The sequence below is a fragment of the Caloenas nicobarica genome, chromosome Z (genome assembly GCF_036013445.1).
Source record: "Caloenas nicobarica isolate bCalNic1 chromosome Z, bCalNic1.hap1, whole genome shotgun sequence".
NCBI classification, from domain to species: Eukaryota; Metazoa; Chordata; class Aves; order Columbiformes; family Columbidae; genus Caloenas; species Caloenas nicobarica.
The window spans coordinates 81,685,374-81,700,917 of NC_088284.1; the positions used below are offsets into that span (position 1 = coordinate 81,685,374).

Here is a 15,544-nt window from a genome sequence, read left to right on the forward strand (position 1 = left end):
GTTTAAAAGATGTGTAGACGAGGTTCTCAGGGACATGGTTCAGTGCCAATGTTAAACTAATGGTTCGACTTGATGATCTTGAGGGTCTTTTCCAACCAAAATGATTCTCTGATCGTGTGATTTAAATTTCAGTCCTTTATCTGCTCTTCCCTTCCACTGATTGCACCAGTGTCTGAAAATCAAGGATCTGAACACAATCGAGATTTTTCTGAGCAAGAGACACACAAGACCCTCCTCACGCCCATCACTGTCTCACCTCCACTGCAGCCAGCGGGAGCCCCATTTCCACAGGCTGTTCCACCCCCAAGGCTGCTGCAGCCTTTCCCTGAGTGACTGCCCAAGCAACAGCGTACGTAGTTTCAAAAGAATTGTAAAAGCTTAATTCTGAAATTCACCATCACATTTGTGGAGTAAATGGCACAGAAACTATCCGTAAACAGAAAGATGCACCCAGCTGCTCTATTGGGCATCCCTCGTGGCAGCTAAAACACTAGTTGTCCTGGCAACATTGTCATGCCTGGTGACTTAGTTGTACAACTCAACTTCTCTTTCATGATTTCTCTGATCATCTGTCACTTTCTGATGTCAGTAGACATAAACCTTCTAAGACAGTATGCTTGAAAAAATCATGAGTTTCAGTAGAACTGTGGAGTTCAAACACCACTAATTTGAAATCTTGTTACTGCGCATCAGACTAATGTGCTATTTCAAGAGAATCTTACCGAGAGTAAATTTTAAAGCAATATTTTTAAAATGGAGATTTATATTAACTATATTTAATGCAAATAGTGTGCCTTTCCTTCCTGGCTGGGCATCTCCCTAACTTTTTTCCTTCTGGTTTTAGTTCCCTTTTTTCACATCTAGATAATATAATTGCTCATGTTTGGGTCTTTACAGTATCTTTTATCTTTCTTCATTCTGCCAGGCTCACATCTTGCTTTTCATCTTTTTTTTTTTTTTTATCTTGTTTTCAAATGAGTTTGATTTTTCTTTTTTTTAGATTAGTTTATTTGTTTGTTTGTTTATTTCCAGTTAATGAAATAGTCAGGCTTAGCTTTTACTTTGTCGTCTTTCTTAAAATGATTTATTTAGGTCTCCCTGCTTATTTTTAGACTTTTCTGTGCTGATGAGTGATGTGGAAATATGTAATGTGATTTTGTTTTATCCAAGCAGAGCTTATTCGTCTTGAAGACAATAAGTAGGAAAATACTTGCATCAACCTGTTTCTGGCATTTAATAAAAAGGCCATTGCTTCCATTTAGGGGAATCTTAAAAGATCGTAATCTCAAGTATGCATTTCTTTGTTCCTTTATCATAATTCTTCTCTGGATTCTGTGTTATTTTAGACAAGTGTAGGTATTGTGCTGTTTTTTATTTCCTTTTTGAACTAATTATCCCATCCGCACACTAATGGTGGGAATAGATGTGATGATTCAGATATAGCAGTAAGTCTGCAGCACACACGTTCTTTCCAAGCAGGGTAGAATACCATAACCTTGCAATTATTGTCAAACAGAACGTGGGATTCTGGGCTGGGACCTTGAATGTATTTTTATGTCATTTGGAGAGTGCGCAGAAGCACATTGCATCAGATGGGCTTCTCTTGGGTCCCATTTTTTGACATCTTCCCCTGCAAAAAATGTGTTTCACACATCTTGCTTTTCTTGCCGACCCATGGGTCATACAGTCCTGAGATGAAGAGTGGCCTAACAATGAAGGTGGTGAGATGTGACTGTAAGTGTAGTTTTGTAGGGTGTTTTTCTTTATCCTTAGTGAAATATTTTAGTGAGAAACAACCTTCTTTTATCTGCAGGTAGCTTGCAGACATCCTGGAGTCCTTTGATGCTTTTACTTTCACCCTCTTTGCTTTTGGCTCTTTATCAGTACCCATAACTATTTACAAATATAAAGGAAAAAAACAAAAAACTGAGGGACAAAGAAGCAACGAGTGACAAACGCAAACCTCTTTTTGGAGAAAAATTAATAAACCGCAAAGTGTATTCACCAAAAGTTCAGGGTCCGTGAATGATTTTGATTGGTTGGTTGGTGAGTTTGTTTATGGGGGTTTTTTGTGTTTTTTTTTTTCTCCTTACCTTGTTTCTGGTTCTTCTACACCGATTGAACTCAACTCAGAGTATCTAAGGTTTAAAAGAAGAAAGTTTAAAATTCCTAGGTTAGGAGGTCATTTCAGGCTGGCAGAAATGAGGGAATGCAGTTGATTTTAGACGTACCAAATTTATAGTATGTGGAAGAACCTAAGGTGCGCATTAAAAATGGCTTGCAATTTAAAATGATCTTTGTGAGTGGTTTTAACATCGCTGCAATCTTTGTTAGACATTAATTTTACAGGTAATATATACGTGCATTTGATATATGTAGTAAAAATAAATCTTTAAAAATCAGTAATGTTTTCAGTAGTTGCAGATGGCCGGGTCGGGTCGAGGAAGAGGACGTGCTGCGTTTACCTTTGACATTGGGGCTATTGGCTTTGCTAAAGGTGCAGCTTTACCCGACGTTGTGTGTCAGCCTCCACCACCATTCCCTGTAAGTACAGCAGGTCTCTCTATGTTCAGGTACATTGTATTCACTCTCATGTTTAAATAATGTAATTAAATATATGAACAACCGTAAACACTTCAGGACAGTTCTGAAGAATTTAATGTAGATAATTGTATGGGGTTTTATTATCTCTTCCTGTCCTTTTGCTAACTGTTGTATCCCATATTTAACTAGATTGCTTGCAAGGTGTTTGTTCATTAAAGTCCTCATCATGAATAACAGAAACACTGGCTATCTGAATTTGTTTGAAATGAAGTTACACTAGTCTTTGAAGCTGCGAATGGATTTGCTGATTTTAGAAATTTACTGTTGATGCAAACATAAGAGATTTTGGATGATTGTCTTGTACCTCAGAAGCCAACGTTTGAAAATAATTTGCATATAACTGAAAGATATTTTATGTAGTTAAGGAAACTTAACTGAGATTGGACTTTTGGGACGTATTTGAAAATTAAAGAGGAAGGAAGAGCACTTTCTGACCATGTTTTGCTATGCAGGGAAGCTTCGACAATTTTGAGGTGGAAAAACAATCTTACAGTGTTGAAGTTTTATATAAGAGAACTTCCCAGTTATGTCAGGATTTGATCCAGGTGCATGATTTTTTTCTGAATCTCACATGTTATGATGCAGAACTTGCAAGTTTGGCATGTAATTGGTGCTGTGCTGAGATTTCTCTGAACAATTACTTCACCCATGGTTTTAACTTACCAAACCTGATGTTATATATCCTCTTAGCCCACCTTTACAATTAGATTGCATGATTTCATTGGTATAAAGCCATTTGTAACTATTCCTAATGTGAATGTTGCAGTCTGCTTGATAGCACAAGGACACTGAATTCTGTGTGAACTACAGTTTCTGCAGCTACAGTCAGCAGTGGACCAGCCTTGTAGGAGGGACAAGTCTGGGACTTGTGAGAGCACTTTGTGCTCTGCGACCTACCACTCAGATATTGATTGGGCATCAACATCCATTCTGTAATTCTGTCTCTGTCTCTAGTTTTCTGTATATTTTAAAAACTGTTTTCACTTATTTATCTTTCGCATTTTCAAGATTCATAGTTTAAAAGAAAATAAATCCAACTTTAACAATTTATTTGAATTCAATTGACAGGAACTGAATTGTGTGAGGGCCTTGTGCTACCTGGTTGTATGACAACACGGCTTGTGTCTGTGACAATAGTCATGGAAAGGGTGTCCACATTATTCAGAGTGATCATAATTAACGTAGTTAAAACACTGTTTTAGAAAAGGTTAAGGCCAGTGCTACCCTGAACAGAGAAGCAATGGTTTCTGAGCAAGTTAGACTGGTGTGAAAGACTGCTTTTGGCAATTAAGAGCTTAATGTGACTCTGAATGACTAATTCACAGTTTTAATAATTGTCTTTTCTTGATTTCTTTATACATTTTTGCAGAAAGACACAGCAAAGTGATAAAAGGTATAAATTTAGTTGTAAACATAGCCATGCATGTCAGAATGCAATAAAATATACTTGCAAAGTAGCATAATGCATAGTTGGTCTCTTCCATGATTAGCTGTGTTTATTGGAGCTTTTGTTAGTGTTCCTGTATATTTGATGGATATTAAGACCTCTTAAATAATAAACATAATTTGTACAGAGTACAGACAATAAGCCAGTGCCCCTGAAAACAGGAGAAGATGAAGATTACATGTTGGCCTTAAAACAAGATCTTAGAGGAACTATGAAAAGAATGCCTTATTTTTTGGCAGTAGAAGAAGATTGTGAAGGTTTGTTTGTGTGCTTTTTATTTTTATTTGTATCTTCAGTAGTTATTATTCCATGAAGGATGATGTAGTGAAATGCATGTGTGGAAGACGTATTTTGTACTGATAATGAGGAATAAAAATTGGCAGCTGAAGATAACAGGGAATTTTTCTGCTTTTACACTTACCGTAGTTGTCTGTTTACCTTGCTGTGGGGTTGCTCTAAATCTAGCGGACACAGGAGGTTATTACTGTGAGGAGCGCTTCTTTTTGTTTGTGATTTTTGCCAAGTGCTATCATCCTCCTGAGTGCTTGTTCTGAATAGTATAAATAAGAAATACAACATTTTAGGAAATGCTACATGTGTCAGTCCCAGTCAGTGCAACAGGCAGCCACTAAAAAGCTTTATAAAAATGTTTCAGAAATCCAAAGTGGCAAAACACTGCATAATCTTTTCCTTGCTATCTTGTGCTGATTTTGGATAATGAGAGCTGACTTGAACTCAAAAACGTGAGGTTGTATTTCCAGCATAAATCTATCTGAATATTTTTTGACTGAATATTCATGAAGTCGATACAATACAGGTACATAGTCCAATCCCCTCTGAATTTTTAGTAATTTTTGTTCATGGTGTAGTGGTGAATTCTAGAGGTTTTTGAGACTGCATGCATTTTTTTTTATTAGGCTTTGAATGTAACACTGATTAACACACCTTATTGATTGTCCAGTTGTTGTAAAGCACTGTTTAAAATGGAGCAGCACCCTGCAGTGAGAGCAGCGAACATGCTGCTGAACAGACATTGTGGCTCACAAAAAGCAGAGTATTTCCAGGAGCAGCAGGCAGCTGTCGAGCAGGACAAGCTTACAGCCCAAGTTGGACCCTGACAGTGTGGCCAGGTAAAACCTTGGTTATGAGGCAAGGAGAACAGATCCGATCTTCATTTCTACATCCCTTTATGGTGGTAGAAGAGTTTCAAATTACTCTTATCACATCTCCTCTTTCATCTTCTGAGTAAACAAATTTCAGTCTCTTCGGATTCTTGTCTCAGCAGAGGCTTGCTGTGCTCTTGATCTTTGTTAGGCTTGAAGTTTGCTATTTCTGTTCGAGGCACGAAAAAGGAAATGGCTCTGCCTAAGAGTGGGTCAGGGTTATTTCCAAGGAACCAGTCACTTTATGAGAACATATTCTCTCTCTTTTCCAACTTTGCCTCACGTGATTGTTCTTAGTGTTCACCTCGAAATCGCCTTTGTTTCTGCAGCCTTCTTTCTGAGTTGGAGTGATCTCTCTCTGTTGCTGAGTGTGCTTCTTAATAGAACTTCCAGCTTTGGAGACTGTTTTTCTACAAAAACTGGCAGTCGCAGGGAAAGCAGGCAGACAGCCACTTGATAGACTCAAATAATGCTTCAGACGTTCTCATCATCTCAAGGGTAAATTGGTAAGTTGAGGTAACTTTTTCTGGACCTTTAGTTGTACAGAAGTGCCTAATTTGAGGGGTGGGGTATAATTACATCAGTGGTGCTCTGGAGTTTAAAAAGCTTGCTTTCATCTCAATCACAGTATGCAGTTGTCTCTGGGACTGCATTATGTGGCAGAAGTGGCCTAGCTTTAAGAAAATCACTTTCTTCACCCTAAGGTAGATTACTTTTAACTGATCTTTTCTGTTTTCTGGTTTACAACCCTTTTCTCCCCTTTATTTCATCAAAACATCTGTCAAGCGGGGAACTGTGTGCAAGAACTTCTCAAATTGGCTTTGCTACAAGAACAAATGGATTGTTCTAAATCCTCAGCACAACATCTGTGAGCCAAATGGTCCTTTGAAGTGTGAGAAGGGAAACATTTTCATTAGTTAAGACATATCTAGCTATCTTTCTTTCATTATTCATGTAGTAAATGAAAGCCACATCTAATACTACCTGGCAATTCTGATGCAGATTTTCATCATTCATTTCAACATTCACTTTGAGTGAGTTGCAGGCAAATTCTATAGTAAGTTCTCTATTTTCCTCACTTCATAAGCTATGAATCATTCCTATTTTTCCTTTAGGTATATCTGCTATGACTGGGTGATTGTCACCTTGGCAGTGGTTTGTAATTAATTCATTAGCTGTAAGTGGTGAGAGCCAGTTAGACATTTTTTTACTGATGACATCAGCAATTAGTTCTTCACTAAATTGCCTCGAGCTGAACTCAAAACTACTAGCTTCTTTCCCTCTCTGTGCTGACAGTTTCCTACAGCATCTGTGAAGGCCACCTGCCTTAAATGCCCCGTGAGACACTCTCATTTTAAATGCAAGCTCTTTGTTGCACAGTTTTAAGTAGGTCTTCTGCCTGTCCTCTTCATAACTAAGTTTAAAACTGAGCTTCATTTCTGATGTCTTTCTTTCCCTTCCTTTTCTCTGGTGGGTATGTTAGAAGTCTTTGGCTATAAAGGTCACAGTCTCTCTTTGTTACCATTTTTTGTACAATACTCACAAAAATTATCCGTGTTTGGTTAATGAGCTATTAGTGCAATCAGAATCAGTAACTTGCATCGAGTGAATTTTGCTGTTGGGCATGGTACTTTTGTAAGAAAAAATGGGACTGATTTAAAAATACTTGAGTTTTTATATTGCCTTTGTCACTGGAGATTGTACAAGGAAGTTTTTTTGCAGTATAAATGCATGTGCTTTCACTGTATAACTCCTTTATTATTTACAATGCGCTTCTCAGTTTAGTTCTTGTGCCTGGAAAGAGGTTAAATGGACTAAAATGTATTGCTGCTGCTTAGGACACATCTCAGTTACGCTGTGAAACTTTGCCATTGCAGAAGTCCTTAAAGTCTTGGGAGCTGATCAGTCTGAGATGTGGCTTTCTGAGACCTGGGAATTCTAGATACTCTTTTGGATTAGCACTGTGGTGATAAATGTCACTGGCTGGTTTTGTAGCAAAGGTTTGTGAAACTGTTGAAGAGTAGAAAAGTTGGCATTCATTTGATGTTTCAGCATTGTTTCCCTGACTATATCTGCATTTCCTGTTTTCGTGCTTTCTAAGGATAGAAGTATTAATTATAACAATTTTAGAGTTTTGTGTTTGGTTCGCTTGTTTTTTTGTTTTGGGGGAGGGGAATGAAGAGGAATGTGTTGATAGGAGTGTGTTGATTGAAATGAGATACCCCAAAAATGCAAAGCAACATTTGGTTGGGGGGGATATAAAATCCAGGTCTTACAAGTACTTAGCAAATTATTAGTCCTGTGAATTATCATAAGAACTGCTCAAAGCAGTGACGTTAAACTGTTCGACAACTGCTCAAGAAAGTATTCAATGTGGGATAAAAAAATACACAGTATGTTTAGTTACAGGAAAATATCAAGGACAGTTTCTGGATTGCCTTTTTAATTAACTGAATTTAATAACTCTTTGTATCCTTCTCTATAGCAATTGAGAGGTACAGTAAAAAGTACAGTGAAAAGGAGCATGCAACGTGGACCCCAGGTAATATCTGAGATTATCAAAGGCTAATTCTTTATTAACCTGTGAAATGTTCTGCTCTTTTAAATGTTTGATTCATTATTTTTCAAAAAAGTATGCAAATCCTTACCAAGTCATATATTCCTTGTTGAGTGTTATGCCCTTTCCATGTTTTCAGATCAAGGCCAAGTATTGTTTTGCCAAAAAAATGCCAGTTGTCATTAAGTGGGTGAAATGCCATTCTTCACTCTAGTTCCTCAATTTAAAGTGCATCTAGAATTCAATAAAACTGCTGTGTGCTAAAACTCTGAGGAAGTAGGATCAAGCACAACAGAGGTTCCTGCCTTTCCTTGGTAGGTGGCAGGAGGATTACTGCTCTACATCATCATTCATATATATTAAAGCTATTTTCTGTACAGATTGGAGAAGACTCCCAAGAGAGATGAAGCCAAGGAAGAAGACCAAGAAAGGTAGATTATATATTTTTAAGGAGGATTCAGGACACACTAGTTCAGTGATGGAAGAAATACTGGAGCTAGTTAGGGAAAAATGGCAGAAATGTTAATTAGTCTGAATAATCAGGGTTTTGGCAGACTTTTTCTAAATAATTTACTAGTCTGCCTGTCTTTTGTGGCTTTTGCCTTGCTTCTGTAGGATGTTTTAATTTACTGGAGCATATTTATCTTCCTTTCCTGATGTACCTGCTTCCTTTCCTGCTTCCTTCCCCGATGTACCATATTAATACATGAGATAGGTAACAGTGAAAGATTAAAAAAAACGCAAAACTTTTTGTTTTGAAAGTTTGTATCTTTAGTCGACACTCACCCTTCTATTCAATGAATAGCTGGCTCTTCAGATTTCCTTTATGCTTTGGATTTCTCAGTTATCTTGTTCATGATTTGGTTGAATTTTGCATTTTTTAAGCCTTTTATGTGTGAATTAATGTAGGGTTTTTTTCTATTTTCCATGGGTTTATTTGTTTCTCTATTTTCAGCTTTTTTCTGCAGAATTGTGAACCAGATTCTTCAACAGCAGTTAGAGCTGGTATTGGTTGTTCTTACAGGAAAAAGCTTTTTTTTATTACACAGTATCATATGTGTATTTGTTTTAAAAAGTGTTTTCTAGTATGCATGACTGTTATTTTCAGTTCTCTGTAGAAGTCTGTTGCTCTGTTGATGTGAAATAACACTTGGCCTCCTGTATCTGTCTGTTATGTATAATCGTTTACTTTATTGTTCTCTTTGTCAAAGTCCTTCATGTATGATTTTTCAGTTCAAGGATAAAATAGAAGAAGAAAAGGCAATGTGCAGTAGTCATGGATACTGGCTCAGCTGAAAGCTTTGTTCCTTTTAAGAGTGTCATTGAGAAGCACGGTACTAAAGGTAGACTGCAAGATTCAACTGAAAATTAAAGACTTATTTGCAAAATCTCTAAAGAATAAACAAGCACATACCTACTTTTTTTCCTTAAAAAAAAAAAGAATAAACTGCATTGGCTTTTATGAGCCTGGATGCAATGATTACCTACCCAAGATCCAATTAAATCATAAATGCCGATTTATTATTTCTTGTTACAATAATGTTGTGATTATTATAAACAAGAAAGAATCACTGTTCACTGTGCAGAATTTTTCCCTTCTTTTGTCCCAGTTTCTCTATTTGCTCTTAAAAGTATGTTTTCTTTCTTAGTTGTAATGACAAAGATCAGCTGACCATCAGAATTTGATTGGATTAAAAAAAATACATTTTTCTAAAACCAAAAATCGTGAGTTTAGGAGGTTTTGGGGCAATCCTGATGACAGAGAGGCCACACAAAAGTCTTATGACTCAGGTTTGTAAATAGGTGATCAGTGACACATTAGCCCTTCTGGTACATGTCTGTTGTATTTTGAGGACAGCTGTCTTAGGTGATGCTTTTTAACTGAGCGGAGCAAAGGCGAGGCAGTCAAGAGAATCTGCATCAAAACTGAAACAGGCTTCCCAACACTCTCCCTTTGCAGATTGCAGCCGTGTTTTGGGAATCTCTACACAGTTACATCTACAGGGATGGATGCATTTTTACACACCTCTCCCTCCTCCTTCCTGATTTCCCTAAAAGTTTTAACCTGAGACCTGACCACCTGCCTTCTTAGTGACAAAACTTTGGGTAGAATTCCACATCTCCCCAACACTTAGCCTGGGCTGTGGACCACAGTGTCCTAAATACCAGCACTGCCTGCCAAAAAAAGCCCCAACATTGACTAGGTCCAGCTCTTGTAGGTCAGCTACATGCATATGTATATAGCAATCAGATGTATGCATTTAAGCCCAAGCACTGTGAGAACAGGTATTTGGAAAGATTAGATTGTATTCCATTGCATCTCTAATCTACATGGATCTAAAGGCCTATTTTGCTTCAAGTTATGATGGGTCAGTGTCTCTAATTTTATAAGCTCCAGAGATGCCCAGCATTTAAGGAAGGATCTTACATGACTCTTTTCATTTCCAGGCTGTTCTGTAGGCATTATCTCTCAAAGCCTGCAGGGGTTTCTGCAAACATGGTAATTTTGAATCGCACTTTCCACTTACTTTCATTGAAAGCCTGCTTCATTCTGGATGTGTTTGATGCTGTTCATATGTTATTACAGGGCCGCTTGACTTCCCTCAGCTCTGTGCAGTGCTTTTGTCACATAATGTAGGCTAAATCACAAGCCTAGGCTAAACACTGAAACGAAAATGTTATTTATGACAAATACTTTTGACAAAATATGGTTGTCTTCTTAACAGCCGTAGTGTTCTGCTTCCTTAAGTATTAGGCCAGATAAAATGTATAACCATATTGGGATACTCTCTGCTCCAGAAAGGCTATCCCTTCCATCAGTGAATACATTTTTTCTTTCTGATACCACGTAGTGTGGTCTAGCATAAAAAAGATGTAAGTTACTTAAGCTAGCTTGTCTGAAGCTGCCTTGTCCATCTGCAGCCATGTAGCTACACTAATACTGCACTTTACACAGGCAGTTTTACCCTGCTGAGAAGAGCTAATCTGTGTTAGGTACAGCCCTGTGTTGTAAGTTTTATGTGGTCATGCTGAATATAGCAGGAGGGACAAAAGACAGTTATGTTGTGGAAACAGGATGCTTCACAGAGCTCTCTGAATGGTATGACGTCTCTCTCACTCCGGAGCATTTTTGTTTCTCCTCATATACTGGTCAAATTGCACTCCTGCTCACCTTAGTTTAGGGTGCTGCAATTCAGGTAGCTCTTCCCAGCGTATATGAATGCTATTTTTGACCTTCACTCCACCGTATAGTTAAGTAGCATAATGAGGTTGGATTGTGGGGAGTAACTTGATAAAGATGATGTTCATGAGTCAAGGGAGCAGGTGGAAATACACCCTGTGGACTCATTAGACGAGAGCCCGTAGCTGCAGTAACCACACCTGCTGTGTTGGAGCTAGTAAACTGCTGTCTGCCTTTTTTTAGCTATCTGACACAACCAGCTGTCGTTAATGTGTTGCATAAATTAGTAACACTAAGGAAGTTTTGTCTTTTCAAGATGATGAAAAACAACAACTCAGATTTTGTTCTAGTTTCTTAACATATTGTGAGCATGTAGGTGAAAAGTATTTTGTGAAGCTGTATGTCATACTTTGGCCAAACCTTTGGTTAACTGTCTGTTCAAAGTGAATTTCAGACTGGCCCTGTAGGCATCACTTACATAAATTGGGCATTTATGCCTCCATGAATGATGTAGCTTGAAGTCTAAGGTAATTTCAATACAGAAAGTATCGTGTTTCCATGGCATACTCAAGATGAAAGCTCTTAAAGCAACTAAAACCATATATTCTTCCATACTAAAAACAGTGATGTATTTTATTTCAGCAGGTGCAAAACCAAAAAAGGCAAAAAGCTCTGAGCCTAAAAGTAATCTGGATGTGTTGAAAAAAATTGAGGTAAGATGTGCCTACTTTTTCTAAATTGTACGTTAGAAATTGCTGAAGGAAAATAAAACCTTTTGTATGTTTTTTGCCACAAATGGCCTTTTTCTGGCCTTGTCCATCAGAGTAACAAGACAACTGTTCTGCAATGTGGTAGCATAAGGAAGAGGATAATGATAGAGCCTGGCTGTGGGGAAACTGTTTTCTTTGCTGCTGTTTGAACACAATGACCAGTTGTTCTTAACTAAGTAGTGATGTAGTCTAACTGTGAACAGCAGAGCTACTATTAGAGCTTATTGGAGGAGAAATTGGTGCCAGAGCTTTTAAATCTATCGCTGTTTTGCCAATCTGCTGGTGTTGGAAATTAAACAGTTTAATAAGTTAAGAGGGAAGAAACATATAGAAAGAGAAACTTAGGAGGAAAGTGACCTTGGGTTTGGAGGCAACTACCGACCATGTGGGAATGGGAAGATAAAAGGTGAAAAAGTGTTGTATTTTTCTGTTGGTGATCCATCAGTTTGCTGCAGGTACATTATTATATACAGTAAGTGGTATTGCTTTATCGAGTATGACACATCTACCTGTCAGGTATTCCAACAATGGGTGGTAAAGAGAAATCATCATCTCAATTTATCACACAAGACATACTTTTAGACTTCAAGTTCAATGGCTAATGCTTGATCACATAAAGCCCTTACGAAGTTCTTGTGCTTCACATCAGATTTTAAATATTGACAAAAAACATTTGCACAACATCGTTATGTGAGTTGTCTTGCTATTAAATGCAGCATAATGTTTTGGTAACGTGGAGGATATGCTGTTGCTTTAACATGGGATTACCTTGCAAAGGAGATTGCCTTGTGACAGGAGCTGGAAAAGAAGGACGATGAAGAAGAAAAATCTGAAGATGAGAAGGACAAAATGAAAGATAAAGAAGGTGAAGATGATGAAGAAGCAGAAGAACCAGAGGAATATGATGAAGAGGAGCATGAAGAGGTATGATGTTAGTTTTCCTATTTACACAAAGTCAGATCGTACTCATTGAGTAGTGTGTTGGCTGTCAACCAAAAAAGTGTCCCTAGCTTTTCTGACACTGAGGGACAGTTGTACAGAAAGGCATTAATACATTAGTTTTTCTTGTTGCACTACAATGTGTTGTAGTTAATTTAAGTGGGTGTTTTAGACTTGTTACTCCCAAAGAGCTTTGAAAAAAGATCTCTGAAGCAGGAATGTGTCCTGCCACAACCAATACATGAAATTACTCATTTTCATCAGTGAAAAAGTGATGCCTCTTCCTTTCATAGATAATAGAACTTCATGACAATATTTTCCTTCTTTCCCAAGAAATAAGGAAGGAGAAACTCCTATTACTGTTTCAAAACATGGGTGCTCAAATGCAGTTTAAAGCATGTTTCTTTCATAAATTGTCTCCTTCACAGATACAGTCAGATTTTTTTTTTTCGTTTTGTTTAGGAAAATGACTACATTTCTTCATATTTTGAAGATGGAGATGACTTCGGTGCTGGCAGTGATGACAATATGGATGAAGCAACATATTAGCTATTGCTGCTAGGTCTCCACTGCTCAAGCCTTACACTACTTGAAGTAGAATTCTGGAGGCAGGCTGAGTGTCAACAGAACTAATGCTTTAGCTCTGTTGGTTTTAAGTATACTCTCCAAAGAAAAGGTCAGACAATTCTTTTTGATTGTACTATGCCGTAAAACAGGATATGGGATCCTTCATTTTGTTCTTTTGCCAAATGTTTTGCAGACACGTGCCTTTCTAAGGTTCTCTGGAATGCCTACTGATGGAGTAAGCTATATATGCCATTGTATTGCACAGAAGAAGAATGTATGCATTTTAATCAAAATTGTGCCTAAGCATTTGCAGTAGTCAGTTCTATGCTTTAGCAGTCAAATCTTGAAAAGAATAGTGAAACTCCTGGATGACTGCAGCAAAAAGAGATACGGCCTTTATGGACATAAGCTGCTCGTATTTGGAATCTGATTCCTCTGAAGAAATTTATGTAACTTCTGAATTCAGGTGACTGAAAATAATTGACCACTAAGCACTTTAATATAAACTGACTTGAAAGGACCTTAGTAAAATGGACAAACAACATAATGAGAGCATTTTGAAGAGCTATTATTCTACTTGAACTCATTATTTTTAGTATCTTTGTAAGAAGGAACTGTAATATTTAACCATGTGTTTATGAACCAGTGTAAGTAATAATTAAAGGTTAATTTCATTTAGAATGAAAAATTATGGAATCCTGGTTTTCACCAGTGGCACACAGACTAGTCATGAGAATTTCAGTTGTCTCAGTTTCTTAAGGTGATACTAACTTTCCTCACAGAGCTGTTAATTGAGATGGCAGATGATAGTTATCCATGTAATTGTTAATGCATTTATTTACTTTCCTACAGAACAAACAAGACCAAAACCTAACAGACAGCCAATCAATGCAAAAATCCCCCAAAATATAGGAAAAGAATGTGGTAAAGTATTTTGATGCTTGAGGTTTTAATTAGGAAAACAAGGCAAGAATACTGAGAATAGCAAAACCAGAATGTTTGGAAACATTAATTTTATTTAAGAACAAATAGCTGAAGTGTAGAAAACTTATTCCTGAGATTAGAAACTTGAGGAAATGACAGAGCATTCTCTGTGTCCCATTGTCCCTTGATGATACAAAATTGTATTGATTAGTGTAATCACTATTGATCAGAATTGGTTTTTTTCTTTTTTAAAGCACGCTGTTACTGATAACTAGTGCTGTTATCAGATCTAATGAAAGATGAGTTTTAAAACCAATTATTTTATCAGCAAAGTACAGAAATTTTCCTTGCAAGTTTGGCATTTTGTCAAGCAGTGCTTTACCTCACTGCTGACTGGAAAATAATACTGCATTATTCTATAAACTTTCATGTGCAATAAGAATTTGTTCCTTAAGGTGTAGCTTTCAAGTATTCTGATAAAGTTCCTATCAGATCTAAAGGAAATGAAACTAAAATGCTACACAGGTCACACCTCAGAGGTATACCAATTTTATTTTGAAGTGTTCATAGCTATAAAGCTTAATAAACACTCTGCTGCATTGCATAGGAAACGGATTTCGTCTGATCATTTTCTTCTAACATCACACATGGCAGCAGCTGTTTCTTGAACAGGTGTGCCTGTTCGTTGCATGTGATATACAAGAGAAAAACAGATGTTGTGAACAAGCTAAGCATGTTGAAAATTAAATGTGCCTGTCTCAAGTATAACTAGTATTATCTCCTACTAGCTGTTTCCTCCTGTGCAAGGTAAACAAAGCTCCTTGCCTCTCACACAAGGAATGCAAATAGATGGCTTTTGCCAAAAACTAGGGAACCGACACTGGAAAAGCATTACTGACTTTCTTCAGTCATCATACTGCTAATGGGAAAGATGACTGCCTCCCTGCTGTACTGTTGAGAAATATTACTCTGGCAGAAAACAGGTCTTTTTGAGACCTTTAAAAGCTGAACTGTGGTCACCTCTGTCCTCCAGAGGGAACTGCGGAGTTTAGGATGGACCATCTAAGGCCCTCTAGAGTCTAGGACTAGTTTAACAATGGCAATTAAGGCAAATGCCTGTGAACACATAGAGTTCTGCAATGATGCAGCTCTGTGCCAAGGAACTTCTGAAACAAAATGAGATTGTGCTGTTCCAGAGGCACAACAGTTGCAGCTGTTTCTAAGCTGATTTTCCAATTGTTTAGAATTTATTCCAAGACCATAACACTGATAAAACTTAGACTGCTCTTTGGGTCTCAGCTAACTTCAGGTTTTGACAGGCATATGTTCAAATCCTATCTTAACAGCATAGCAGAAAAACATCACTGCTTCATACAAGCCAGCATGGCTTTC

At 37.5% G+C, this 15,544-nt stretch overlaps 1 protein-coding gene across 1 annotated transcript; it reads left to right on the forward strand.

The window, feature by feature from the left end:
* The first annotated feature begins 280 nt into the window (after positions 1 to 280).
* POLR3G (RNA polymerase III subunit G) lies at positions 281 to 14,405 on the forward strand. Its single transcript, XM_065656756.1, has 8 exons — positions 281 to 349; positions 2,416 to 2,544; positions 4,179 to 4,308; positions 7,700 to 7,756; positions 8,152 to 8,202; positions 11,595 to 11,665; positions 12,518 to 12,646; positions 13,124 to 14,405. Exons 2-8 carry the CDS (start codon positions 2,425 to 2,427, stop codon positions 13,208 to 13,210), a joined length of 645 nt encoding a protein of 214 aa, XP_065512828.1. The 5' UTR covers positions 281 to 349; positions 2,416 to 2,424; the 3' UTR covers positions 13,211 to 14,405.
* Positions 14,406 to 15,544: the final 1,139 nt, after the last annotated feature.

What these genes read in the sequence shown, in the direction of transcription:
- POLR3G (XM_065656756.1), top strand. Translation starts at nt 2,425, where the DNA reads ATGGCCGGGTCGGGTCGAGGAAGAGGACGTGCTGCGTTTACCTTTGAC. An exon ending in AGTAGAAGAAGATTGTGAAG is followed by an intron (nt 4,309 to 7,699) that starts GTTTGTTTGTGT and finishes CCTTCTCTATAG; the next exon opens with CAATTGAGAGGTACAGTAAA. An exon ending in GCATGCAACGTGGACCCCAG is followed by an intron (nt 7,757 to 8,151) that starts GTAATATCTGAG and finishes TTTTCTGTACAG; the next exon opens with ATTGGAGAAGACTCCCAAGA.